The sequence below is a fragment of the Cnephaeus nilssonii genome (assembly GCF_951640355.1).
Source record: "Cnephaeus nilssonii genome assembly, chromosome: 13".
In the NCBI taxonomy this organism is placed as follows: Eukaryota; Metazoa; Chordata; class Mammalia; order Chiroptera; family Vespertilionidae; genus Cnephaeus; species Cnephaeus nilssonii.
The window spans coordinates 41220497-41246323 of record NC_137084.1 but is presented as its reverse complement, the minus strand read 5'-3'; the positions used below and the strand labels follow the sequence as shown (position 1 = coordinate 41246323).

At 42.5% G+C, this 25827-nt stretch overlaps 3 protein-coding genes across 5 annotated transcripts; all 3 read right to left on the bottom strand.

The window, feature by feature from the left end:
• Positions 1-1275: 1275 nt before the first annotated feature.
• LOC307109630 (olfactory receptor 51I2-like) lies at positions 1276-2254 on the bottom strand (the record flags this gene model as incomplete). Its single annotated transcript, XM_079788449.1, has 1 exon — positions 1276-2254. Exon 1 carries the CDS (start codon positions 2227-2229, stop codon positions 1276-1278), a length of 954 nt encoding a protein of 317 aa, XP_079644575.1. The 5' UTR covers positions 2230-2254.
• Positions 2255-6960: 4706 nt separating this feature from the next.
• Positions 6961-7938, bottom strand: LOC307109629 (olfactory receptor 51I2-like; the record flags this gene model as incomplete). Its single annotated transcript, XM_079788448.1, has 1 exon — positions 6961-7938. The coding sequence occupies exon 1, from the start codon at positions 7921-7923 to the stop codon at positions 6961-6963; it is 963 nt and encodes a 320-aa protein (XP_079644574.1). The 5' UTR covers positions 7924-7938.
• A 9034-nt stretch (positions 7939-16972) lies between these two features.
• LOC307109540 (olfactory receptor 51E2) lies at positions 16973-23300 on the bottom strand. 3 transcript variants are annotated; one of them, XM_079788351.1, is made up of 3 exons: positions 22596-22734; positions 19258-20266; positions 16973-18790 (listed from the first exon to the last, which is right to left on the bottom strand). In XM_079788351.1, exons 1-2 carry the CDS (start codon positions 22645-22647, stop codon positions 19263-19265), a joined length of 1056 nt encoding a protein of 351 aa, XP_079644477.1. In that variant the 5' UTR covers positions 22648-22734; the 3' UTR covers positions 16973-18790; positions 19258-19262. The 3 variants fall into 3 exon arrangements, with proteins under 3 accessions (XP_079644477.1, XP_079644476.1, XP_079644478.1); XM_079788350.1 differs by having other exon boundaries at positions 16975-20266; positions 22596-23300; XM_079788352.1 differs by lacking the exon at positions 22596-22734 and adding an exon at positions 23017-23152 and having other exon boundaries at positions 16976-20266.
• Positions 23301-25827: the final 2527 nt, after the last annotated feature.

The window sequence follows — 25827 nt, the reverse complement described above, 5'->3', positions numbered from 1 at the left end:
CTGGCTGGATGCCTTAGTGAGTTTCTGCTCCCCAGGGACATCTGAGCTACAGGTCACAAAGGAGGCTCTGTGCTTATGTTTTTCTGAGCAAGGGGAATGTGTGGGCTACATGTGTTGTCAAGGAGAGTTATAAGGAAATGCAGAGATATAATTTTAAAAAATCTACATTTGTTTCATTACTGGTGACACAGATAATTTTAGCTTCCATTCTCTTTATTTTCTAGACTCTTACAACAACTTCCAAAATGTTGTCCTTGCATTTTCTCTCTCCTGCACTTTCACCTTTTCAATCCAATATACACAGTTAAACTGGTGCAACATTTTACTAATTAATAACATTTCTATGCCTGGCTTTTACATATTTTTTAATCCTTACACAAGAATATTTTCCCATTGATGTTTAGAGAGTGTGGATGAGAGAGGGAAAGCTAGAGAGAAACACAATGATTGGTTGCCTCCTGCATGTGGCCTGACCAGGGCCGGGGCAGGGGAGGAGCCTGCAACTGAGGTAGGTGCGCTTTTTCAGAATTGAACCTGGGTCCCTTAGGTTCATAGGCTGATGGTCTATCCATTGAGCCAAACCCGCTAGGGCTCCATGCCTGACTTTTAAACAAAGGACAAATGTTTCAATCAGGTCTGAAAGACCCAAGAAGTCTCACCACTGCCCATCATCCTTAGATCATCTTCTGTCTTTCCCCCAAGACTCACACAACCTCTGAGCCACATATGCCTACTCACCTTTGTGCAAGCAAACCAAATAATTCCACACCTCGGTTTTTTCCCCCCGTTACTAGGTGTGTCTTCCCCTTGCCCCCCTTTTTCTGCCTGACTAACTGCTCCTCACCTTTCAGCCTCTTTCTTCCCTGTTTCTTTTTTGATTTCCTCTCAACAAGGCCGTAAACCCTCTTTGAGGTTCCTCCAGCACTTAGTGTGTACCTATCGCAGCCTCATTACACTTGATTTCAGTTATGAACTTAGAAGCCTCTGTCCTCAAAAGAAGGGGAGAGATGGTGCACAGTTCATTTTAATATATCTAATAATGAGCACAGATTGCTACACAAGTAAACACCGAATAAAATAGCTGAAATTAATGAGTGCAGAAAAGAATCAAGACTGTTCTTCACCCGTCAATCTAAGGGTTTCCATTTGCTTGCCATACTCTTGACTATGTGTCTGGGTCAAGGCTCTAAACAAGGTCTTTCTGGACATAAGATATGACTGTTTGGCCATGTTTTCCTCGGACTCTGTGGTTGATTCTTGGTTTCATCAGCTTTGCTACTTCTCCCTCAACACTCTGAGCATGGCCTCCCTGATGGGCTTGGATTTCACACTGTAGATGATGGGGTTAAGTACAGGGGGCACTACCAGGTACACATAGGCAATAAGAGCATGTACAATGTGAGGCAGGTGCCTTCCAAAACGGTGGATCATGGATATACCTATAACTGGTATGTAGAAAACCAGAACAGCTAAGATATGAGAAACACAAGTGTTGAGGGCCTGAATGCGTTCCTTGGGAGAAGCCAGACCAATCACTGTATGAAGAATAAGGGTATAAGATAGTACAATAAGCAAGGAGTCTACACCCACCGTGGACAGAACTACATACAGCCCATAAAGGATATTGACAGTAATATCAGCACAGGCATTTTTCATGATATCTGCATGGAAACAGAATGAATGGGACAGAAGCATCTTGCCAGGGCAAAAGTTCAGTCGCTTCAGTAGGAAGGGTCCTGGGAAGAGGGACACAGTGGCTCTAGCCACAATGGCCAGTCCAATTCTGATGATGACATTGTTTGTGAGGACAGCTGCATAGCGCAAGGGGTTGGAGATGGCCACAAAGCGGTCAAATGACATGGCCAGGAGCACCGAGGACTCCACCACAGAGAAGGAGTGGAGGAAGAACATCTGCACCAGGCAAGCATTGAAGGCGATGCGACGATGGTCAAACCAGAGTACAGCCAGGGTGGTGGGCATTGTGGACAAGGTGAGACCCACATCGGTGAGGGCCAGCATGGACAGGAAGTAGTACATGGGCTGATGCAGGCTGGGAGTCCTCCTCACAGCCAGGAGGATGAGGGAGTTTCCAGTGAGGGCCACAGTGTACATGCAGGAGAAGGGAATGGAGATCCAGCCATGAACGGCCTCCAGCCCTGGGATGCCAATCATCAGGAAGGAAGCTGGCTGGAAGAAGGAGATATTGACATAGGATTGGGAAGGGAGCATCCTTGGAAGGCAGAAGAAGTCTCCAGAAAGATGTAACCTCTTCAATCTGGGAAGACAAAAGGCATTGACAGGGTACCTGTCATTAGGAAAACATTAATTTTTGCTGTATAGGCTTTTAAATGAATTATTTTCCTTTTCTTAGTTCTTTGTATTATGAGTAGTTCAAAGAATATGCATACATTAGTGAATATGTCCTCAAAACAAATACAGAATGTAGGGGATAGTTTTAAGTTCTTCATGATAACAGAAAATAAATGACTGAAATGGACTTAGAATTTAGTTGTTTCTAAATGTAAGTTCTATGCTATTTTCACCGTACCATGCAGAGTCTTCATTAAATAAAGTGATGTTTATTAATATACATAGTACTCTCTAAATGATCATTAACATCATCATCATCATCATCATCATAGGCTTTGTTATTTTATTAATGCTGCATTTTGCAGTATTTCTAAGTGCTTTCACATAGCCTTCTCATTGTTGTCTCAAAATTACCCTGCTGATCGAAAAGAGAAATATTTTAGCTAATGTGAAAGGAGAGAAATGTTGTAGCCCACCATAGGGTGAGAGCTTCACCCCGGACTAGTTTATTAGAACTTCAGATATTTTTGTGTTGAGGGGTCTGAGTACAAATCATAGGACATTCTCTTTTAATCAAGTCCCAGTAATGATAAAGTCCCAGGATGAAAACGAGAACAAGTACTAGGTAAGTTTTGGTAAATGAATAGTCAGTTGATTTTCGCCAGGTAACTGAAGACACTTAAATATATGGGTTCAGCCCTAGCTGGGAGATCAACTGATTAGAACATCATCCCAATATGCCAAGGTTTGGTCACCTGTCAGGGCACGTAGAAGAAGCAATCCATGAGTGCATAAATAAGTGGAACAACAAATCGGTGTTTCTCCCTCTCTCTCAAGTTGATAATAAAAATTTAAAAATATGCTGTCTAAATATGCCTAGCCCAGAGAATATCAGCCAGGGTCACTGGATGCCAGTGTAATCCAGGCTACACATTGCTTTTTTAGGAATCACCCCCTCACTTCATTTATTTAACATTCCCCACAACCTTTACAATACCAGCCAGACACTTTGTTCAGCCCTTTCCCATACCCATATTGAGGCCTTGATTTGCCCTTGAATGTGCATCCCTGTAAATCACTCAGCACTGACATTTGCTCTAGCTGGAGGGCCACAGCTGCAGGGCCAAGGACCCAAAGTTAGAATTTCTACAGACACCAACTGAAAACACAAATCAAAGACAAATGCAGGCACCTATAGAGTTCAGTAGGGTGTTCTCTACTTTTAGTGTTTGTTGCTGAGCAAATACATTTATTGAGGTATAAATCATTACATATCTCTTATGTTCCAGATATTAGACTTTTTTTTTGTTTGTTTAAAAATTCAAAACTTAAGTTTAAGTCTATTTGGCTTAAACACTTTGAAGTGTTATGCTGCCTGTATTGGCCAGGACATTACTAGATGCTGGAGATTTGTAAAGTGTGGAGCTGGTTGGACCAGATCATCTGAATGAGCTTGTTCTCATGTTCCATGGTGACATTATTTGGGGCCCTCCAATTAAAACCCCTTCCTATTTTTCAAAAAATCTTCTGTTTGCCTCTCTGTCATAGTGAGTTTTTGAGTTCTTCCTACAGAGCCAAGCATTGTGATAATTATCTCCTCATTTTTACTATTTATTTTACTAATTCAAATCACATTTCTTCAGAAAACTTATTCAATTTCAATTTTTTCATTCTGATGATTTCAAAATTTCTGTCCTTTTTTTTTTCTGTTACTATGAATGAATGAACAAGAAAATGAAGAACTGAATGAAAACTCCTTACTCTTTAATCTAGTTCCTTTTCATCCCAACCTTTAATACAGCATCTCTTAGATGCATATATTTGTTCACAATTTGTACTACATAGTTTGTATATAGTAAAGACCAGTGGCTCCTTCAGATTAATACAATTGATATTTATTTGTATCCAATCATATTTGGGTTTCCATAGGACCAATCAGTAAATACTCATTGTTATTGGTAGTTTAAATCAGAATAGAAGGTGAATTCTGCCATCTCTATATAACTTGCAGAAATATGAGGATTAATTTTTACCTGGGATGAATATCACAATTCTTTTTCTTTTATCCTGTATTGATTTACCTATTATTGAGTAATTCACAAATCCTTAATCCCTTAGGTTAGAACTTGTCTAGTTGGTATGTAGGTCTGATGCACCTTTGGGTATTTGTGTGATCTGTTGCTCTTGGCTGTGTTGGAAGGATCCAAATGCTAAATTAAGCTGAATATTACAAGAACCTTAGAGCTCACAAGGGTAAAATTACAAAGTGCAATTGAAGACAAGTTGCCAAAAATTAGGGACAACTCTTATACATTCAAGCTAATTTTTCCCTGGTATCCAGATGGTGGCTCTTTCCTTTTATGTTTTGTGACTATTACAGTGTTATGAGGGGTCTGGCATTGGGAAGGGATTCTGTGTGATGAAAGGACAGGTTTTTTTTGGTGTGTGTTTTTACTAAAATGCCCATTTTGGTAGCACAGTTGGATTGCCATGTTTTCTGATTTCCATGAAGCCCCAAAGCAATCACTTAAACTTAGAAATCAGATTAGGTTTGGCCTTATATTATTATCTCAAGGACACTAAAGTGTCAAAGATATTTAAAAATGATAGTCTTCCCTTCAGGGATGAAATAATTTCCATTCTACCACTCTAAGATTCTGTCATCTTGTGACTGGGTGTGTCTGGGAATGTCAAGTTGCCTAGAAAACAAAGACTGAATCCACCATGCTCTCTTTACTACAAACCAAGTACTTTTCTTTCTTTTTTTCCACACAAAAAGGAAATGGTAACTATGTGATATGACAGAGATGTAATCTGATGCTACGGTTGTAATCATTTTTAGTACACATATAAGCCAAATGCTTTTCTAAAAGGCTCTTTTTTTATTGAAAGAATTGAAAGACAATCTCATAGTGACACCAAGCATTCAGGTCACTGGCAGGATGCTATCTTGGATGGGATCTTAACATACCCTCATACTGTAGCACCGATTAGAGAAAGAAAGGGGTAGTAATTTGCTTGGAAACAGAGTCTGGGTTTCTGATAATTCTCTGACTTGAGAAATCTCTGTGCTTCAGGAGAGTAGCCTTCTTCACTTCCTATCCCTTATTTAGGGCCATAGACCTGCCATCCATTGCCCTAAGTAGACCTCCTTATTTTTCTTCCAGCCTCTACCATCTGTTCATTCCCCATCCCATTGGCTCCTACACCTGGCAGCAACTAACATAGAAGGGATGTCAGACTCACTAACCCGGCCCCCATTCTTCTAAATAATATAGATGGGATTGTGCCTGGGCCTCAAGTTACTCACCCTGCTTGTTGTGACAGCCCTCTGTGCCTGTCCACATTCTGAAGGAGCCCAAGAAAACTCTGCAACTAAGATGTTACCTTTATACCACTGGCTGGATGCCTTAGTGAGTTTCTGATCCCCAGGGACTTCTAAGCTACAGGTCACAAAAGAGGCTCTGTGCTTATGTTTTTCTGACCAAGGGGAATATGAGGGCTATGTGTGTTGTCAAGGAGAGTTATAAGGAAATGCAGAGATATAATTTTTAAAAATCTCCATTACTGGTGACACTGATAATTTTAGCTTCCATTCTCTTTATTTTCTAGACTCTTACAACAACTTCCAAAATGTTTTCATTGCATTCTTTCTCTCCTGCACTTTCACCTTTTCAATCCAATATACACAGTTATACTGGTGCAACATTTTACAAATTAATAGCATTTCCATGCCTGACTTTTATATATTTTTTAATCCTTACACAAGAATATTTTTCCATTGATGTTTAGAGAGTGTGGGTGAGAGAGGGAAAGCTAGAGAGAAACACAATGATTGGTTGCCTCCTGCATGTGGCCTGACCAGGGCCGGGGCAGGGGAGGAGCCTGCAACTGAGGTAGGTGCGCTTTTTCAGAATTGAACCTGGGTCCTTTAGGTTCATAGGCTGATGGTCTATCCATTGAGCCAAACCTGCTAGGGCTCCATGCCTGACTTTTAAACAAAGGACAAATGTTTCAATCAGGTCTGAAAGACCCAAGAAGTCTCACCACTGCCCATCATCCTTAGATCATCTTCTGTCTTTCCCCCAAGACTCACACAACCTCTGAGCCACATATGCCTACTCACCTTTGTGCAAGCAAACCAAATAATTCCACACCTCGGTTTTTTTCCCCCTTTACTAGGTGTGTCTTCCCCTTGCCCCCCTTTTCTGCCTGACTAACTGCTCCTCACCTTTCAGCCTCCTTCCCTGTTTCCTTTTTGATTTTCTCTCAACGAGGCCTTAAACCCTCTTTGCGGTTCCTCCAGCACTTAGTGTGTACCTCTTGCAGCCTCATTACACTTGATTTTAGTTATGAACTTAGAAGCCTCTGTCCTCAAAAGAAGGGGAGAGATGGTGCACAGTTCATTTTAATATATCTAATAATGAGCACAGATTGCTACACAAGTAAACACCGAATAAAATAGCTGAAATTAATGAGTGCAGAAAAGAATCAAGACTGTTCTTCACCCGTCAATCTAAGGGTTTCCATTTGCTTGCCATACTCTTGACTATGTGTCTGGGTCAAGGCTCTAAACAAGGTCTTTCTGGACATAAGATATGACTGTTTGGCCATGTTTTCCTCGGACTCTGTGGTTGATTCTTGGTTTCATCAGCTTTGCCACTTCTCCCTCAACACTCTGAGCATGGCCTCCCTGATGGGCTTGGATTTCACACTGTAGATGATGGGGTTAAGTACAGGGGGCACTACCAGGTACACATAGGCAATAAGAGCATGTACAATGTGAGGCAGGTGCCTTCCAAAACGGTGGATCATGGATACACCTATAACTGGTATGTAGAAAACTAGAACAGCTAAGATATGAGAAACACAAGTGTTGAGGGCCCGAATGCGTTCCTTGGGGGAAGCCAGACCAATCACTGTATGAAGAATAAGGGTATAAGATAGAACAATAAGCAAGGAGTCTACACCCACTGTGGACAGAACTACATACAGCCCATAAAGGATGTTGACAGTAATATCAGCACAGGCCTTTTTCATGACATCTGCATGGAAACAGAATGAATGGGACAGAAGCATCTTGCCAGGGCAAAAGTTCAGTCGCTTCAGTAAGAAGGGTACTGGGAAGAGGGACACAGTGGCTCTAGCCACAATGGCCAGTCCAATTCTGATGATGACATTGTTTGTGAGGACAGCTGCATAGCGCAAGGGGTTGGAGATGGCCACAAAGCGGTCAAATGACATGGCCAGGAGCACCGAGGACTCCACCACAGAGAAGGAGTGGAGGAAGAACATCTGCACCAGGCAAGCATTGAAGGCGATGAGACGATGGTCAAACCAGAGCACAGCCAGGGTGGTGGGCATTGTGGACAAGGTGAGACCCACATCGGTGAGGGCCAGCATGGACAGGAAGTAGTACATGGGCTGGTGCAGGCTGGGAGTCCTCCTCACAGCCAGGAGGATGAGGGAGTTTCCAGTGAGGGCCACAGTGTACATGCAGGAGAAGGGAATGGAGATCCAGCCATGAACGGCCTCCAGCCCTGGGATGCCAATCATCAGGAAGGAAGCTGGCTGGAAGAATGAGATGTTGACATAAGACTGGGAATGGAGCATCTTTGGAGGACAGATTAGGTCTCTAGAAAGATGTGACCTGAAACTGGGAAAAAAAATAAGAAGATATGACACAATTACTGGAGAAAAACACCAAGTCTAATATTAGGTGACTGGGTCCATACATAATATCAAATATAAAATGTATAGATTTAAAAATATACTGCAATTTATGATTCTTGTCTCATATGTGGGATATAAAACATAAAGCAACAAATGGACTAATAACAAATATACAAACAAATTCATAGATTCAGACAATAGAATGATGGTTACCAGAGGGGCAGGGGAGTGGGGAGGATGAAGAGGGTAAAATGGGTCAAATATAGGATGATGGAAGGACTTCAGATGGTGAGGACATAATGGAATATACTGACACTGTATTATAAATTTGTATATCTGAAATTTATCTAATGTTATTAACCAGTGTTAACCCAATGTGTTTTATATAACAAAATACTGCATCTAAAAGGAAGCTATTTAATAACTATATTTTAATTTATTGACTATAAAAGTATCATTTCATAGTGTGAAACACTGATCTCTTCACATATCCTATATAATAAAGAGATAATATGCAAATTAACCCTCACACCCTCATAAGATGGCTGTCTACAACCAGGCCGGCATGGGGGTTAGTGAGGGAGAACCAAATGACTGAACAGCAGGCTGCGTGGGGTGACCAGGTTGGTAGGGGGGTTAGTTAGGGATGGCCAAACGTCCGAACAGCAGGCTGTGTGGGGCGACCAGACTAGCGGGGGTGGGGGGGGGGGGCTGTGAGGGGTGACCAGGTTAGCACGAGGGGCAGTAAGAGGCAAACAGGCTAGTAGGGGGGCAGTTAGGGGCGACCAGGCTGGTGGGGAGCAGTTGGGGGTGATTAGGCTGGCAGGGGGAGCAGTTAGGGGCGACTAGGCCAGCGGGGATCAGTTGGAGGTGACCAGGCCAGCAGAGGGGGGCAGTTGGGGACGACCAGGCCACTAGGGGGGGCAGTAAGGGGTGACCAAGCTGGTGGGGGGGGGGGCAAGTTAGGAGCAACCAGGCTGGCAGGGAGGGGCCAGTTGGGGGCGACTAGGCCGGCAGTGGGGTGCAGTTAGGGGCGACCAGGCAGGCAGACAGGTGAACGATTAGGAGCCAGTGGTCCAGGATTGTGAGAGGGATGTCTGACTGCTGGTTTAAACCAGCAGTCAGACATCCCCCTAGGGGTCCCAGATTGGCGAGGGTGCAGGCTGGGCTGAGGGGACCCCCCCTCCCCCCGCCCAAATGCACACATTTTGTGCACTGGGCTTCTAGTGGGTTAATAAAAGAACATAAGAGAAACCAGCACAAAATATCTTTTAGCAGAGATTTCTTTAACAACCACCAAAAATAGGTCTGTGAGCAAAAAGAGTTTTAGTCTGAACACTGGGGTGTACAGTTATGCCATATTTAGCCAATGTCATGGGCTTGCTCTGAAGGTAGGAATGACCTTTTTCTTTCTCATTTAAGTGTGTGGGGGTTGCTTCTAGAGCAGAGGATTATGCATATTCTGGTAGAAGACTTTAAAAGGAAATAAAGTTGCCTATAATATCAGTTCTGCATCCTCCATTCCTTCTCTTTCAGATACTATTTAGAGCAAATATGAAGCTCTGGTGGAACTCACCCCATTCGAAGATGAGCAACAAACAGAAGGCCAACAGAATTTGAGCAGATGTATTTTGTAAAAAATCAAAGGGATAAAAGAAGTTACAGATATGTGAAAATACTCTTGGAGATAAAGAATTATTCAGGAAAGAGGAAAAAAAGTTTTTGCACAAAACTTTCCTAAATAAATGATTAACCAAATTAAAAGTTTTTGATATTAGAGTATAAAAAATAATCTGGACTTTAATGAACAAAATAGAAACAGAGGCCTGGATGCAAGGAACAGACTGATAGCTGTCAGACGGGAGGGGGAAGGGGGAACTGCATGAAAGAAGGTGAAGGTATTAGCCAAAGAACATATATGCATAACTCATAGTCACAGACAATAGTGAGGTGCTGGCCAGAGGGAAGGGGGATGTGGGAGCTGGGTGGAGGTGGGCAAAGGGGGTGGAAATAGAGACATCTGTAATAGTGTCAACAACAACAAAAAACAACAAAAAAAAGAAACTGATGAGAATGCCAGATGGGAAGAGGACTTGACACATCGTCTCATCCATTCCTTCTCTTGAGAGACTGTAGAGGACATCTCTCCCCAGAAATGTGGTCTGGGAGTCCAGTCCATCTCTGACCTGTAACTCTCTGAACCTCAGCCAGGCAGCCTCCTCAGGCCCTCTTTTTCAAGCCAAGGATGAGACCACTGTCTCTTGTGTTGTCCAAGACTGATTTTTCTTCTTCTCTGCATTATTTCCAGACCTGCCCACTGATATCTCCATCTGAGGCTAAGGTGCTGGCAGTCACCCATCTAGGAAGTGGAGAGGCAGGTGTGTTGGGGCCCTGATTACTCACCATGGCTGTTTCCCAGGCTGCTCTGCCACTCCACATGCTGCAGAAGTCTAAGATGTCTTTGTGGCAGAGGACTTGTTTTATCCCAGTGCACAGAGACGCCTTAGCAGCAGTGCCCAATCTCCAGGGAAGGCGAGATTTGGGCCACAGAGGAAACACTCCACTCAGGTTCCTGGGGAATAAAAAAGTTGGAGAATCTTTGGAATCAGGGGAATTGTTTAGAGGAAGTAAACACTAAGTGCGAGAGACAGAATCATGGACTCTACAATACCTCACCAAGTTTAAATTATGATATTCAGAGATTATCAGCTTCAAAGGCCCATCTGCATTTGAAATCTTTCCAGGACAACATTCCTGGTGAGGCTTCAGGATGAGTGCTACAGGAGTTCCCGTCTTTGCAGTGGGTAGGGATATAGAGTGATGTGTTGGGAGCCTAGAAGTGTTGGCCTAACCCAGGCTGAGGGAGTCAGGGAAGGCTTCCTAGAGGAGGTAGAGAGGGAGCAGACTTCTGAAAGGCCCACAGACACTGTTCTAAAAACTCAGCTCTCATTCTGGTACAGACACCAGGACTCTGGGCTTATAGCTCCAGACTTGGGCTGACAAAGATTGTGCCCACACTTCTAGCCTAGGACTGACCTGATGAATCAGGCAGGTGCAATAGGGGGGGGGACGTGGACAGTGAAAAGAACATGAACTGTTACAGAATTTCCCAGGCAACCGAAAAATACACAGGAGTACTCCGAGATTCAGGATAAACCCATTTATTTCCAGATGTACTAGTACCATGACTCAGGGGAGCCTGTTTCCAAATCCTGAGCAAGCCAATATGGAGGAAGCTTTCTCTTTATACCCTTTGGTTTCTTTGTCCCGCAAATATGGATCAGACTTCCAGACCTTTCACAGGCTTTGCAAAAAACCCCGTGTGTTGGGATGGGGGCAGTGAGACCACACCTAAAGGCCTGGCCTGGCACCAGCACTGATAACGCCCTCCGGGGGTTGTGTATGGTTCACGGTTTATGGCCTCTGTAAAATGTGAGTATTTAGGTCAGGCATCCTCAAACTACGGCCCGCGGGCCACATGCGGGTGTTTTTGCCGTTTTTTTTTTTTTTTTAATTTTTTTTTTAATATATTTTATTGATTTTTTACAGAGAGGAAGAGAGAGGGATAGAGAGTTAGAAACATCGATGAGAGAGAAACATCCATCAGCTGCCTCTTGCACACCCCCTACTGGGGATGTGCCCACAACCAAAGTACATGCCCTTGACCGGAATCGAACCTGGGACCCTTGAGTCCGCAGGCCGACGCTCTATCCACTGAGCCAAACCGGTTTCGGCCGTTTTGTTTTTTTACTTCAAAATAAGATATGTGCAGTGTGCATAGGAATTTGTTCATAGTTTTTTTTTAAACTATAGTCTGGCCCTCCAATGGTCTGAGGGACAGTGAACTGGCCCCCTGTTTAAAAAGTTTGAGGACCCTTGATTTAGGTAAACAGGTCTTGCAAGACCAGATAATTAAGGAGGGGGCAGAGACTTGATTATAGGCTAACAAGAATGTGCATTAGGATACTAATTAGCTAGGTACCGAGTCAGGCTGCTAAGCCTTCCCCTCCCCCGCCCCCCAAATAAAGTCTTATTTTCCTCATCAGAACTACAGAGCCAGTCAGACATGGGTTCTAATTCTTGCTCTATTTCTCACCACATACAAGGCCTGTCCTTGTTCTTTCTTCACCCCCAAAATAGCTGTGGCCTCAGATGTTTCATAAATCAATTTGGACTAAGGTCATTGACCTGGAGCTGTTTTCTATGGACCCATTTGACTTCTCTTTGACTTTGGTTGCACTCTCCCAGCTGAACTGGGTCTAGCCTGTCTACTTTTTTCCTCTTAAGGAAAATTTTGTATATATATTCTCCCACTCTGTAGGTTGTCTTTTCGTCCTCTTAATTGAATCTCGATATAGCAACAGGTTTTAATCGCAACAAAGCCCAATTTATGAAAATTTTCTTAAATAAATTATGCTTTTGGTGTCAACACTAAGAAAGCTTTGCCTTGGATCCTGAAGATTTTCCCCCATGTTTTTCTAAAAGTTTTAGATTTATACTCACGTTAAAAATTTTTTTACATTTAGGTCAGTGATCAATTTGAGTTAATTTATGCATGTATTGAGGTATAAGTAACAAATAAAGTTGTAATATACTTAAAATGTACCATGTGATGATTTTATATACATATACATTGTGAAAGGATTCCCACCATTGAGTTAATAATATATTCATCACTTCACATATTTATCTTTATTTTCTGAGACTATTTAAGTTCTACTCTCAGCAAATTTCAATTATACAATATTGAATTATTAACTCTCAAAACCATATTAAACATTAGATCCTTAGAAATTTTTTTATCTTATAACTGATTGTTTTGTTCTGATGAAAGGAATCGCATTCCAACCTGGCTGGGACCTGGAAGCTCACCTGGAAACTCGGCCCATCCTCCACATCCAGGAGCTGCCTATTATGATGGAAAGATGAACAACCTTGTTGCAGAAACCAGAGCCGCCAGCCCTTTGAAAACCCCCCAGCCCTTTGCATACCTGCAGGCCTTTGCAAACCCCCAGCCCACATTGCCTGTAAACTGCCCATTTTGCATACCCATTCTTATTCCTTTTGCTTCCTTCCCCCTGCAATCTTCCTCCTTCTACCCAATATAAGCAGCTGGCTTATGGTGGGGAGAGGGAGGAAAGAGCAGATTTTTGCGGATGACCTGCTGCTCTCCCAAGCTGCCGGCATTATTGGAATAAACGCTCATATACGGTTCAACACTGTCTCTGCTCAATTGGCTCCAGTAGCGACAGGCAGCCCTGACCCGTTGATTGTCCAGTGACACTTAGACCACGTGCGAAGGAGCGGAAGCCTGTTGGACGCACCTGAGGCAGAGACACATTCCACATGTAAGTGATACCATGCAGTATTGGTCTTTTTCTGTTTGGTTTATTTCGCTTATCACAATGTTTCAGATTCATTCATCTGGTCGCAAATGGCAGGATTTCCTTTTTTGTTTTCAAGGCTGAATATATGTGTAACACATATATCACGTTTGCTTTATCCATTTGTTTATCGACAGACACTTAGGTGGTTTCCAATATCTGGGCTGTTGTGAATAATGCTGCACTGAATATGGGAGTACAGGTATCTCTTTGAGATAATTTCAGTTCCTTTGGATATATACCCAGACAAAGCTGGGATTGCTGGATCATAACGGTATTTTTAATTTTCTGAGGACCCTCCATATTTTCTACAGTGGTTGCGCCAATGACATTCTCACCAACAGTACACAGGGTTCCCTTTTCTAACACTTACTATCTCTTATCTTTTGGATTCTATTTGACATCCACTACAATATCCTCTATTCTTTATTTTTGGATTCTCTTCACCTTTTACGGGGCCTGGAACACTGAAATTATTTTTGAATATTTAACATTGAATGACATCAAAGAAATGACCACTGGGCATGACTTTTGGCACCAGCTAAAGAATTGGTGGTGATCATTGTGGGAAAGAATCACAAATATGTGATGCTGGTAATCTCTGGTCATAAACATGTACTGAGAGTAAATCTTGCCTTCCTTCAATTATAAAAAAAAGGCTGGGGAGAGCTCTCTTACTAGAAACAACAAAAAAAATTATGATCTGTCCTTATTTTTTGTTAATCCAGTTTGGGATAAATGATGTACTACTCAGAGATGGGAGCCTCAATGAAATTACTGGGGGATGTACTGTTCTAGTTATGGGGCAACGTCACTCAGACTCTGGGTCTCAAGGGGACTTGGCTACCTAAACTAGTGCCCTTCACTGACCAGGCCAACATAAACATGGCTGGGAACGGGGCAGTGTTTTTACGGTCTTCAGTCCCTGGAGACACTTTTTCACTGGGAAAGATATACTCACTGTGATGAGCAATTGCCTGAGACCCAGATTCTCTCACAGCAGTGGAGCGGCTGCCTGTCTGGGACCACCTGTTAGTTAACTCCGCTCTCAAGCACCCAGAGGGTATCCTCCTGGAAGCTCTTCCTGATCAATGGGAACCAGAAGGCAAACACTCTTCTCAGAACCCTGGTTCATGTGAACAAGGAATAAACAGTGGCCATACCCCACTTTAGTTTGTCATCCTCTAGAACAGTGGTCGGCAAACTCATTAGCCAACAGAGCCAAATATCAACAGTACAACGATTGAAATTTCTTTTTTTTTTTTTTTTTAAATATATTTTATTGATTTTCTACAGAGAGGAAGGGAGAGGGATAGAGAGCTAGAAACATCGATGAGAGAGAATCATCGACCAGCTGCCTCCTGCACACCCCCCACCAGGGATGTGCCCGCAGCCAATGTACATGCCCTTGACCGGAATCGAACCTGGGACCTTTCAGTCCGCAGACCGACGCTCTATCCATTGAGCCAAACCGGTTCCGGCTGAAATTTCTTTTGAGAGCCGAAAACCGACTTCTGCGCATGGGCCACAAAGTTTCAATCGCACTGTGTGTGCGCGCCCGCACGTGGTATTTTGTGGAAGAGCCACACTCAAGGGGCCAAAGAGCCGCATGTGGCTCATGAGCCGCAGTTTGCTGACCACTGCTCTAGAATACAATTATGTTTTTCTGGAACAGCTTTGAAAACTATGACCTTTCTGTTGGTCTTCATCCTCTAGTGCATAAGATCAGTCATTTCAATCCCATTTCAATCCCACCTTTTTCATCCACCATACTACTCCCTTTTACCCATCCCTCAACCTCAGACCTGGTACTGGTGTGTGTGTGGGGGTGGGGTGGGGTGGGTGGGTGGATGGGAAGCTCAGTTTTTAAGCTCCAAACTCTCAGGCTAATGTGACTCAATGAGTGATTTAAAAAATTCTGTGTGGCTTGATTGTCACATCAGAACACATATTTTGATTCTTCCAATATCCTGTCAGGCAGGGATTATTATTTGCTCCTCTATGGAAGTAATAATAACGAATACTTATTGACTACATACTTTGTACTAAATACTATCCTAAGTATTTTACATGGATGGTTGTACACAATTCTCATAAAACACTGATGGGTAGGTACTGTGATCATCCCTAATAAACAGATGAGGATAACAAGCCTCACAGAGGGTGGATTGACTTCATAAGTCACAGAACTGTCTGCTCTTTCTGTTGGACTGGGCTTCCTTTTAGAGAGCCTGTGAATACCTCCCGAAGCGGACAATCCCCAATCTTTGAGAGCAGGATTGGTTTTTGGAAAGAGCCTTAAGTGGTAGATTCAGGGAGTAGGAGATTGAGTTGGTACCATGTTTGGGAATACAGCAGGTGTGGCCTCAGGGAAGGGGTCCCTGAAGGTTTTCAGCCTCACAGGCCCTTTGGAACTGTTCATGGGTTCTTAATGCTCAGAGATTACATCAACTAGACAAGGTCACTCACAGAAACAATAGCCCAGAGCTCCCAAATCCCATTCCAGGGCGATGTCTCCCTGTAATGCATTAAATATCATCCCCTCTAAGCCATGTATTAAGGAACTTTAAATAACGTATTTTCTTTAGTCCAATATATCCAAAATACAATCATTTCAACATGTTCTTGACATAACATTGATAAGGAAATAGTTTATATTCGTTCTTTGGTAAGTATTGTAGTAAAATATATAATATAAAATTTATCATTTAAATTTTTTGAAGTATACAACCCAGTGGGGTTAAGTATATTCGAAAGACAGAAATAGAATATGAATATATGTTGGACTGTGGTGGGACACAGTGAGGAAATTGGGAGTAGGAGATACCCACTTTATTAAGTTGTCTATTTGGCCATGCTCTTAGGCATATGGAAGTAGGCAGGAGGGTTTAACTGAGATATAGGAATGCACAGGAAGAATGAGGCTGTGGAGACCTCATTATTTGGAGTGAGGCCAAAAACCTGAATCTCCATTTTCACAGAGCATGGGCATCTCTTTGTTTCTTTAGGGAAGTTACAGCTTTCTTCCATTCTCTCTCTTTCCCTCAGTCCTGTTCTAGCTGCATTGATTGGCTGCATGACTTTACTGCTCTGAGCAGGGAATCACAGTTGAATGCTCCGAGGTTCCCTCCTCTTAAGCAAGAGCCCACAGGTTGGAGTCTCCACCATGGTTTGTCCACCCAAGTCCCCCACCCAAGGTTTGTTCAGTGAAGCTACTGAGGGAAAACATAGGCCCAAGAATTGCAGTCAGATTCCAGCTTCTCATCATATCCTGAGAAAAGATACATTAGCATCTTTACAAATGGTAACTATCAGGATTCCTGCACTGGTGGGAAAGAAGACTAGAAAACTTCTTGTACCTTCAAATCTGAGTTTATAGGATTCTATAATTATAAAATCAATAGGCATAACAGTTAGCAAAATTTAAAATAGAATTTTATTATATCTTATTGTTGTAGAAGACCAAAGAAACCCAAGCGACGCTTAGAGAAATGGAGTTACACAGCTTTATTACGATGGTGATCTCAGAGGAGTCGCCTCCAGAGTCTGAGCAAACCAATATGGTGGAAGCCCTCTCTTTATACCCCTCTGGTTTCTTTGTCCCCCATATGTGGGATGGGACTTCCGGACCTTTTGCAGGCTTTGCAAAAAGCCCCGTGGGTTGGGATGGGGATCTTGAGATCATATCTAAGGGCCTGGCCTGGTGCCAGCGCTGATAACCCCCTCCGGGGGTTCATGGTTTATGACCTCTGTAAAATGTGAGCATTTAGGTATCAGGTCTTGCAAGACCAGATTGTGGAGGAAAGGGGCAGTGACTTAATTATAGGCTATCAAGAATGTACATTAGGTTATGGGCACAGATTCAGATTGTTAGCCCCCCAAACATCAGGGTTACATTGGAATTAGCCTTTTAGCCTTCTCATGATAGCTAAGTTAAAATTTAGACACTTGAACTGTTTGACAGATACAAAATATACTAAAAAAAAAAGGGAGACACGATTGAGAAGGTGCAAGAGGTAAATAGACAAAAATGTTATCTTCCCTTAATCTGGAAAGAAGCAGGATGTAGAATATGAAAGGTGGTTGTCAAACATGAAAAGTAATCTGGATTTGTTGCCCACAACAAGGGCAGGGTTAACTCTCAAAACACATAGTCATTCATCTCATTAAGCACACAGCAGAGAGAAAACAGAGAATTTGCACAGGCTGAGGAAATAAATGGCAGATGTTAAACAGCAAGCAATATTATAAGGAAATTAAGTACCTATATTTGATCATCAAATGTAATTTCAAATCTTGGCATAGCACACACAAACTGTATGAGTTATCTTGTTAATGTAAGCCTCATTTCTCTCACTTATAATAGGGGACAAAAATATACTTACCTCAGAAAGTTGTTGTGAAGATCAGATAAAACCCATAAAACACTCATTTCAGTGCCTGGAACATTGTAAGCACTCAAGATATGTTCATTGACATTATTATTTAGGGCTTAGATAAATTCCCAGGTAATGTATAGTAAACAAACTGTGAGGTCTGTGATAAGCCCTGGTTTATATAAGTTACCTGTTTTATTTCCCCATTTAAAAAGTTATACATGCCAGCTAAACAAGACCTCCATAATAAATAAATTTAGAAAGTAGGAACAAAAATAAGTCACTAATAATTTGAGCACATTTTCTTCAAGGCATGGTTTATTTTTCAAGTTAGTTTCAATCATGTGTCTATTGTTTTTCTTAAAATTATAACATGTTTCATTTTATAGCAGAGTCTTTAAAGGCCATGTAATATTTCTTTAATATGAATTATTCCACATAATATTCCATTAAGTAAATGGACCACACTTGAGTTTGCTCTTCCTTACTTTTACATATTATGGGAGGAGATTTCTAGTATATGATTACTGTAAATAGTGGTGTAATTAATATCTGTTTTGAAAAACCCATTTCTGCACTTATAGATATTTTTTTAGGATGTATTTTCAAAAGTGCGATTTCAGCATTAAAGCATACAACTTTTTAAAGTTCTTATTTCATACTGCCAATTATTTCGTCAGCTGTGATGTTCAAGAATATACAGGGTGTCCCCAAAATGTATACACACTTTGAATGATTATAAAGTCAATGTTTATTAACATACAGTTCATTTTCAAAATTTAAAAGAATCTACAGAAATGAATAAATTTTTTTGTCAATGCCTGTTTTCAAACTGATGATCATTCTGGTCCAGGCACTGCTAATAATACGAAGCAATGCAATCACAAATATCAAGAATCATTTTGTTCGGTCTTTGTGTGCCCTCAATTCATCGACTGTTGCTGGTTTCGTACCACAAACTTTATATTTTGTCTAGTGGTACTTTAGGATAAAGTTTCTTTGTTCAATACTAGTCTGGCTTCATTCATTATTTCAAATGAGTTAAACCTGAAAAAGAGTGAAAATTAAGTGAGTTATCGCTGTTAAAGTATGTATACATTTTTTGGGACACTATATGTTTTAATATAATCTCCTTTTTTATTGTAAAATTTCACTAATAAAAATTGCTAATTTGATAGACAAAAATGCTACCTTGGATTACTAGTCAGATAGAGTAATTTGTCACTTGTTTCAAAGCCAACTGTATTTTTGTCACTCTTCTTTATGTTTTCTTTTTAATACCAGTAGTTATTGGAGCATTGGTGGATTTTCTACTTACATTTTTTATATAGTAAAGATATAAATAACTTTTTGACCTATGGAAGGGAATTACGATATCTCCCCAAATTTCACTCTGAGCTGAGACAGAATTTGGAGATCAAACCGGAGAAAAGCATTGATATGCTTATCGGCTAGCATTAGTAAGTCATTATCAAGCCCTTAAGGATAAGGGAAAGTGGAGTGGTAAGGGTCACCTGCTTCACACAGCCTGAGAGTCCTTGTCACAGCTGATCTTGAACATAGCTAGAACTCGAGTTCTGATCTGTTTGGTTTTGGCAGCATAGATAATAGGATTGATCACAGGAGGCAGGAGTAGGTAGACGTCACCCATGAGAACACGCACAATGGGATGAAGGCTGTTTCCAAAGCGATGTACCACTGAGAGGCCAATGAGAGGCACATAGAAGGCCAAGACCACACTGATGTGTGACACACAGTTTCCAAAGGCCTTGGCCCGCTCTGACTTGGAAGGCAGTTGTAGAACTGTTCGTATAATCAGAAAATAGGACAAGGAGATGAACAGGACGTCCACGCCCATAATCAGCAGAATGGCAGTCAGACCATAGACCACATTGGGCAATGTGTCTGTTTGGGCCAACTTCATCACATCCTGGTGTACACAATAGGAGTGCGAGAGCACATTGGACTGGCAGAAGGCCAGCCGTTTGATGAGCAGAGGCAGTGGGATAAAGAAGAGGGATCCACGGACCACGGCCACCACACAGATTTGGGCTGTTACTGTGTTGTTGAGCACCGCAGCATGGCGCAATGGGTGGCAGATGGCTATATAACGGTCAAAGGCCATGGCCAGCAGGATGGTGGACTCAATGGCTGAGAGAGCATGAATGAAGAACATCTGGGCAATGCAGGCATCAAAGGTAATCTCCCTGGAATCAAACCAGAAGAGGGCGAGGATCTTGGGCATGGTGGATGTGGACAAGGCCAGGTCAATGGCTGCCAGCATGCAGAGAAAGAGGTACATGGGAGCATGCAGGCTGCGTTCAGTCTTTACGATAAAGACCACGATGCAGTTTCCAAACACAGCCACAGCATACATTGAAAGCAGAGGGAAGCCCATCCAGAAATGGATTTCTTCTAGTCCGGGGAAACCAATAAGCACGAAGGTGGTGTGTGTGAAGTTGCAGGAACTCATAGCTGGCACGGAGAAGGGGGCACCGGAGAGGGTCAGGTCACACTGGCAGCCTGGTAGGAGATGGAGCACAGTCAGAGAGGTCAGCCCTGGACACCTGGGGACTGATGCACCTCAGCCCTCCTTCCTTTATTCTCTCCTCCCTCTTCCAAGCCTCTTAGGCTCTTTCATAAGCTCTGAAGCCCTCTCCAAAGAGAAAAGTGACACCTCAAATTCATGTACTGTCACTATTCTCCAGGTCCATTTATATTTTTAAAAGGGAACCTGGAAAGAACATGCTTATCCCAAAATGTATCCTCCTCAAGTTCCCTTAGACTCCTTCTCCCGGCCCATACCTTCATTGTCTGGACACTGGGTGGTCCTTTTCTCAGGTAGGTGTTAAGAGATACCCTTTTGGGAACTCCTTCCAGATATGGCTCTGTCCTCTGTCCCTCCCCTCCCCTCCCCTCCCCTCCCCTCCCCTCCCCTCCCCTCCCCTCTCCTGTCTCCCTTCTTTTCTTCAATTTTTCATTCATTACATAAACATTGACTTACATGACATACTATATATAAGGTTATTTGTTAGATGCTGTTGATACAGAGGTGAAAGATACCTTTTGCCCTTCAGATGCCCTGCTTAGAGTGAAAAGGGGACAAGTAACCAAATTATTAGGGTTTGGGGATGTGCTAACATAAGGTGTGCATTTAATGCATGGGAAGAGGAGAAGCACGATCATATTCCTGAAAAAGATGATCCTTCTGTTCAGTTTTGAAACATAAGTAGAAATCAAACAGAGAATGGAATAAAGGGTATATTGAGGATAGGGAGGGTTTTTTATTTTTTTATTTTGCTTTGCAGTTTTTCAGGATTCTAGGTCCCCAGGTCTAAGGTCAGGGTGGGGAGAAAGAAACACAATAGTATTTTTAAAAAAATTAAAAGGAAAAAGAATATGAAGCAAAAAAGGCCAAAAGTCAATCTATTAAGAAAAAGAAGGAAAATCATCTGGGGGGTCATTGAATGAAAGGCAGGAGCTCCCTCCAATGACTTCTCTGGAGATAAAAGTGCTGGCAGTGTGTGGGGCCTCCAACAGATCTTAGGTGTCTGGCATGTTCCCTGTGAAGGCTCCTCTCTCCCTCCTTGCTGATGGGTTCCTACACACGTGAAAGCTGCCTACAAGGCCACTCTTATTGCCCCAAGAACTTGGGCCGAGTCCAGATATTCCTAGAGCTTTGTCTTACCTGGAACATTGGCCAACACGGCATTCATATTAGGGAAGACATTTCCTTTTTAGAAACCAAGTGTTGTTCTGTCCACAACCTCCTCAACCCTAAACACATGTGCTCTGACTTCATTAAATGTTTCCCTGCTAGGCTCCCTAGTGTCCTGGCTTTTAGAGCTAATTGTCTCTCAAGAGCTAAGGACGTGGCTTTAATAAGAACCTCTGAATTTTGGGAATAAACTCTGAAGGCGTCTTCCTCAATTGTGTTCAGGTTAACTGTTCATCTTGCCAAGATTCTTCTTCACTCCTAACCACAGTCCTTAACTGCAACTGGGAGATGCTCTTCCATTTGGCCTTAGTGGAGAGAGTTTGGAAACCAGTAGTCTTACATAAATATGATAAGATGAGAACTAAAAGATTTGACTTGGATTATCCCCATTGGAGAAAAACTAGTAGTAACAAATCCAGGGATTAAAGATGATAAAATCCACACCTCTGACTGCTATTTGCTCTTATCCATCCTCAGAACATGTGCAAAGACATAACAGCTACCCTCCTTGACAAGCACAGATCCTAACTTTGGACCCTAGCTGCTGTCAGAGAATAAAAAAGTCCTTTTCAGAGGCAGATAATTGCATCCCTCAGTGAGATCAAAGGAAGCTTATATCTTGCATCCATCCAACCATCTATGTACCTGACATAGGTAACTTGGGGAAAGGAGATTCAGAAATCCAAACAAATCAGGCTGATAAGTATGTGGTAATGCTAAGGTAACTTCCTTGGAGGGAGGCCATATCACTGGACCTCTGTGTGCAAGAGAAATGGGGCCCAGGTGCAGAAAAGGGTAGGCATGGAGGTAAGCAAGAGGAGCACAGTAACATATTTCTTCCTTTTCAAGGCCTCCTACCCGTCCCACTGCATGTAGCACTTATAGGTAGATATAAGGGTCTCTGTTGGCCACAGTCAGCCACTGTCCTGACCCATCACTCTGCAGGACATCGTTTCTGCTTTGCTGATAGCAGTCTAAGACTTTGGGCCATCATATTGTTTCCCTAGTTACCTATCCCAGAAGACCTCATATCTCCCTCCCAGGTTGTCTTGCCTTTTGCCCAAGGTGACCCCTGGCTAGACCCAATTTCTTATGATCTTTGGGCCCAAATGTGGCTGTTGCATTTATACTCACTTGCTAATGCTCTGAGACATTCCTTCTTGGCCCATGGAGGTGTAGGTGGCATGCAAGGGCTTTCCCTGCCCTGCCAAGAGGCAGTGTGTGGGGTCTTCAAGGTCCCTTAGGATGCAGGATTTGGGCTGCCTAACCCCAGATGAGGTTGCACTCACTTGAAAACGGTGCAGAGAAAACAGCTGGAGCTGGCTTGCCCTTTCAGGCACAGGCCTATTTATAATGTTGCCCAGGAGGCCCATGGGAACAGGCTGTGGGAGCATGGGCTGGGGCTCCAGGGGCTTGGCAGACAGGGAAAATATCTCCATGTCCTTCTGAGTGCCACTCCCACAGGCTTCCCACTGTTTCTGTCTGGGGGGAGGGAAAGTCATAAGGGCCCCTGCCTCTGCCTTCACTCCCACACGTACAGACACAGGGCTCTCACCAATCTGTCTCCACTCTTCCAGGTAACTCAGACTCCCTCAGTCAGCCACAGTCACTGCTCTTCCTCATTAGCCACTTCGCCAAACACAGCAGCCAATGTGCATTTACTAGTTATGTCCTTGGGCTCTAGGAGTTCATATTCTCTTTAAAAACCAAGGTAGGCCCCAAAATGTGCAGTTCCATCATTCAAAATAAGGGCATTCACTTCTTCAGCTTTTCTTTTCCCATCTTTTCTTTCAGTTGATGAAACAGACCTTGATGTATGGAAATCACTCTTTATTGCACCTGTGTTACAGATAAAGATTAGATGAGATAAAAGCTCTTTGCATTATGTCACATAGTTAATTAGTGATAATATCAGTTGGATAACCAGTTTTTCTGACTCTTTATTCATTCATAGTCAACAAATATTTATCAAGAGCTTACAATGTAAAAAGAAAAATAGACAGCCCTCCAGAAACACTCGCCCCTCCTCCCCCCACTCCCATCCTCATGGAGAGGGACAGAAAATACATGGAGTTAATATGAAAAACCAAAGAGCATGTTAAATAGTTTAAGGAGGAAAATAAAGGGAATGTGGGAACAGATAAATATCAGGGGGCAGTTGACATTTTAAGTGAAGCTGTCAAGGAAGGGCTCACATCATGGAAATATTTGAGGAGAAGCCTGAAGGGAGTGAGGAATCTGTCTATGGAGATATTTGAGAAAGGCCATTTCAAGAAGAAGACCAAGAAACTACAAATAAAGTTCCTGAGAAAGGGGTGTATCTGATATTTGGAACAACAAGGAAGTCAGTGTGCCTGTGTAGACAGACAAGGGGCAGAATAGTAGGGAGATGAAAGCACAGAGGTGATGGGGAGTTGAGTCACATAGGCCCTTATAGGACATTTAAGGGTCTTCATAGGTCCTTATAGGACATTTAAGGGCTCTGAGTTCGGTAGCTACAACAGTGGTCATGTATCTTCTTTTATTTTTCTCCTTAAACTACTGGCTTTTGGGAAAGTCTCCAATTCAATGTGAGCGTGTCCTCCTTAGTCAGAACACAACATTTGCTCTGCATACCACCCATTCCTGATGTGTCCCTGTTACCCACACCCTAGGGATGAAAGCTTTTAAGTTTCCAAAATTGTTAGGCAGTGGGGCTGTTCACACATTAGTGTGTGTGGGTGAGGTTGGGGAGACATCTGAGAAGTAGTGTGAACATCTTGGCCGTCTGGATCTTGAGACTGAAGTTCCTTCTTCTCTTTCCTATTTGTAAGACTCTGAGTACTTCCAACCTTCTTCTCTAGTCTACGTCACTCTTTTTCTTTCTCCCCTTCCTCTCTCCATACCCCATCTTATGTGGTGTGTTGAAACAAAGAAACAAACACCCACTTGGTAATTCCACATCATCTGAGCTTTTTCACCAGTTTCCAACAGTGAATAAAATATTGTCCCTGGTCTTGAGAAGTGGGCATAGAAGTGGGCTGGTTGCAGTAGATTCTGAAGAGGGAAGTTGTGCACGAGAAAAAAAGCACAGGTACTGTAGGAGCACCTGGAAAGGACACCAGCCAGACTTGAGCAGTCAGGAAAAAGCCTCTGAAGGAAAGTCACTTTTAAGTCAAGAGAAGGGAGAGAGTGAAGGTGACACAGGTGAAGGTAAGAGCTTGTCGAAGGAATGAAGTCAGATAGAGCAATCAGGGTTAAGGAAATGCAAGTTGTTTGTTGTGCCTGGAGTACCACATTCCGGGAAGTAATAAAGCTTGAGAGAAAAATAGAGCTAGGTCATCAGAGATTTTATTATTTTTACTATGTGATAGGCCCTGTTTCAGGGTCTGAAAGATGCCATAAATGAAGCAAAGGCGTTATACTCAGTGATCTTACCTTGTAATGGGGAACAAGAGAAGAAATAAACAGATATGTAGTATGTTGAGGAATGAAAGTGCTAGCAACTAAAAACAAGATGGGTAGAAAAGAGAGTGAATGCAGACAGGAATCGAGGGAGAGGTGTTGTTGTTATTTTTATGTCAAGAGCCCTGTAATAAGATGACACTTAAGCAGAAATCTACATGAAGTGCGACAGTAAATCAGCAGCTACCCGGGGGAAGAATATTTCAGGTAGAGAGAACAGCAAGTGTGACGTCTGATGTTGAAGCATGTTTGGTGAGTTTAAGGAAATATTGGAGGCTAGTGTGGATGTAGGAGAGTGTATAAAGGGGGGAGTAGCTGGAGCAGTTGAGATGATAGAGAGGAGTCAGATATAACATATAATGACTGTGAATATTTCCTGGGTAAGAGAGGGGACCACTGGAACATGTTGAACAGAGGAAGTGAACATGATTTGTCTTGTCTAGACTGTAAAGCAAAAGTGGATGAAGAAAGATCCATCAGAAGGCTATTATATTTCAGGTCCAAGATGATGATGGATTGACTTAGTGGATAGAGCGTCTGCCTGAGGACTGAAGGATCCCAGGTTCGATTCCGGTCAAGGGCATGTACCTTGGTTGTGGGCACATGCCCAGATCCCCAGTAGGGGGTGTGCAGGAGGCAGCTGATCGATGTTTCTCTCTCATTGATGTTTCTAACTCTCTATCCCTTTCCCTTCCTCTCTGTAAAAAATCAATAAAATATATTTTAAAAAAACTTAAAAAAATGTGTTATATATGTAAAAAACACACCTAGAGCTATGACTGGTCAAGTGAAATAAATGTTAGTTAAAATTATTATTACAGTTAGGAAGTACTCCCTAATTCTCATAAAGGAGTGATTTTTTTATAATGTGTTGTTCTAACTGTTATGAAGTGGATTAAGTAAAAACGATTGTTGGCAGGAT

Excerpts from the sequence above, each read along its gene's own strand:
- LOC307109540 (XM_079788350.1), bottom strand. The coding sequence starts at position 22,647 with ATGCCACCTACACCTCCATGGGCCAAGAAGGAATGTCTCAGAGCATTA. Across the intron at positions 20,267-22,595 it reads ATGTCTCAGAGCATTAGCAA|GCTGCCAGTGTGACCTGACC; the intron begins GTGAGTATAAAT and ends ATCTCCTACCAG.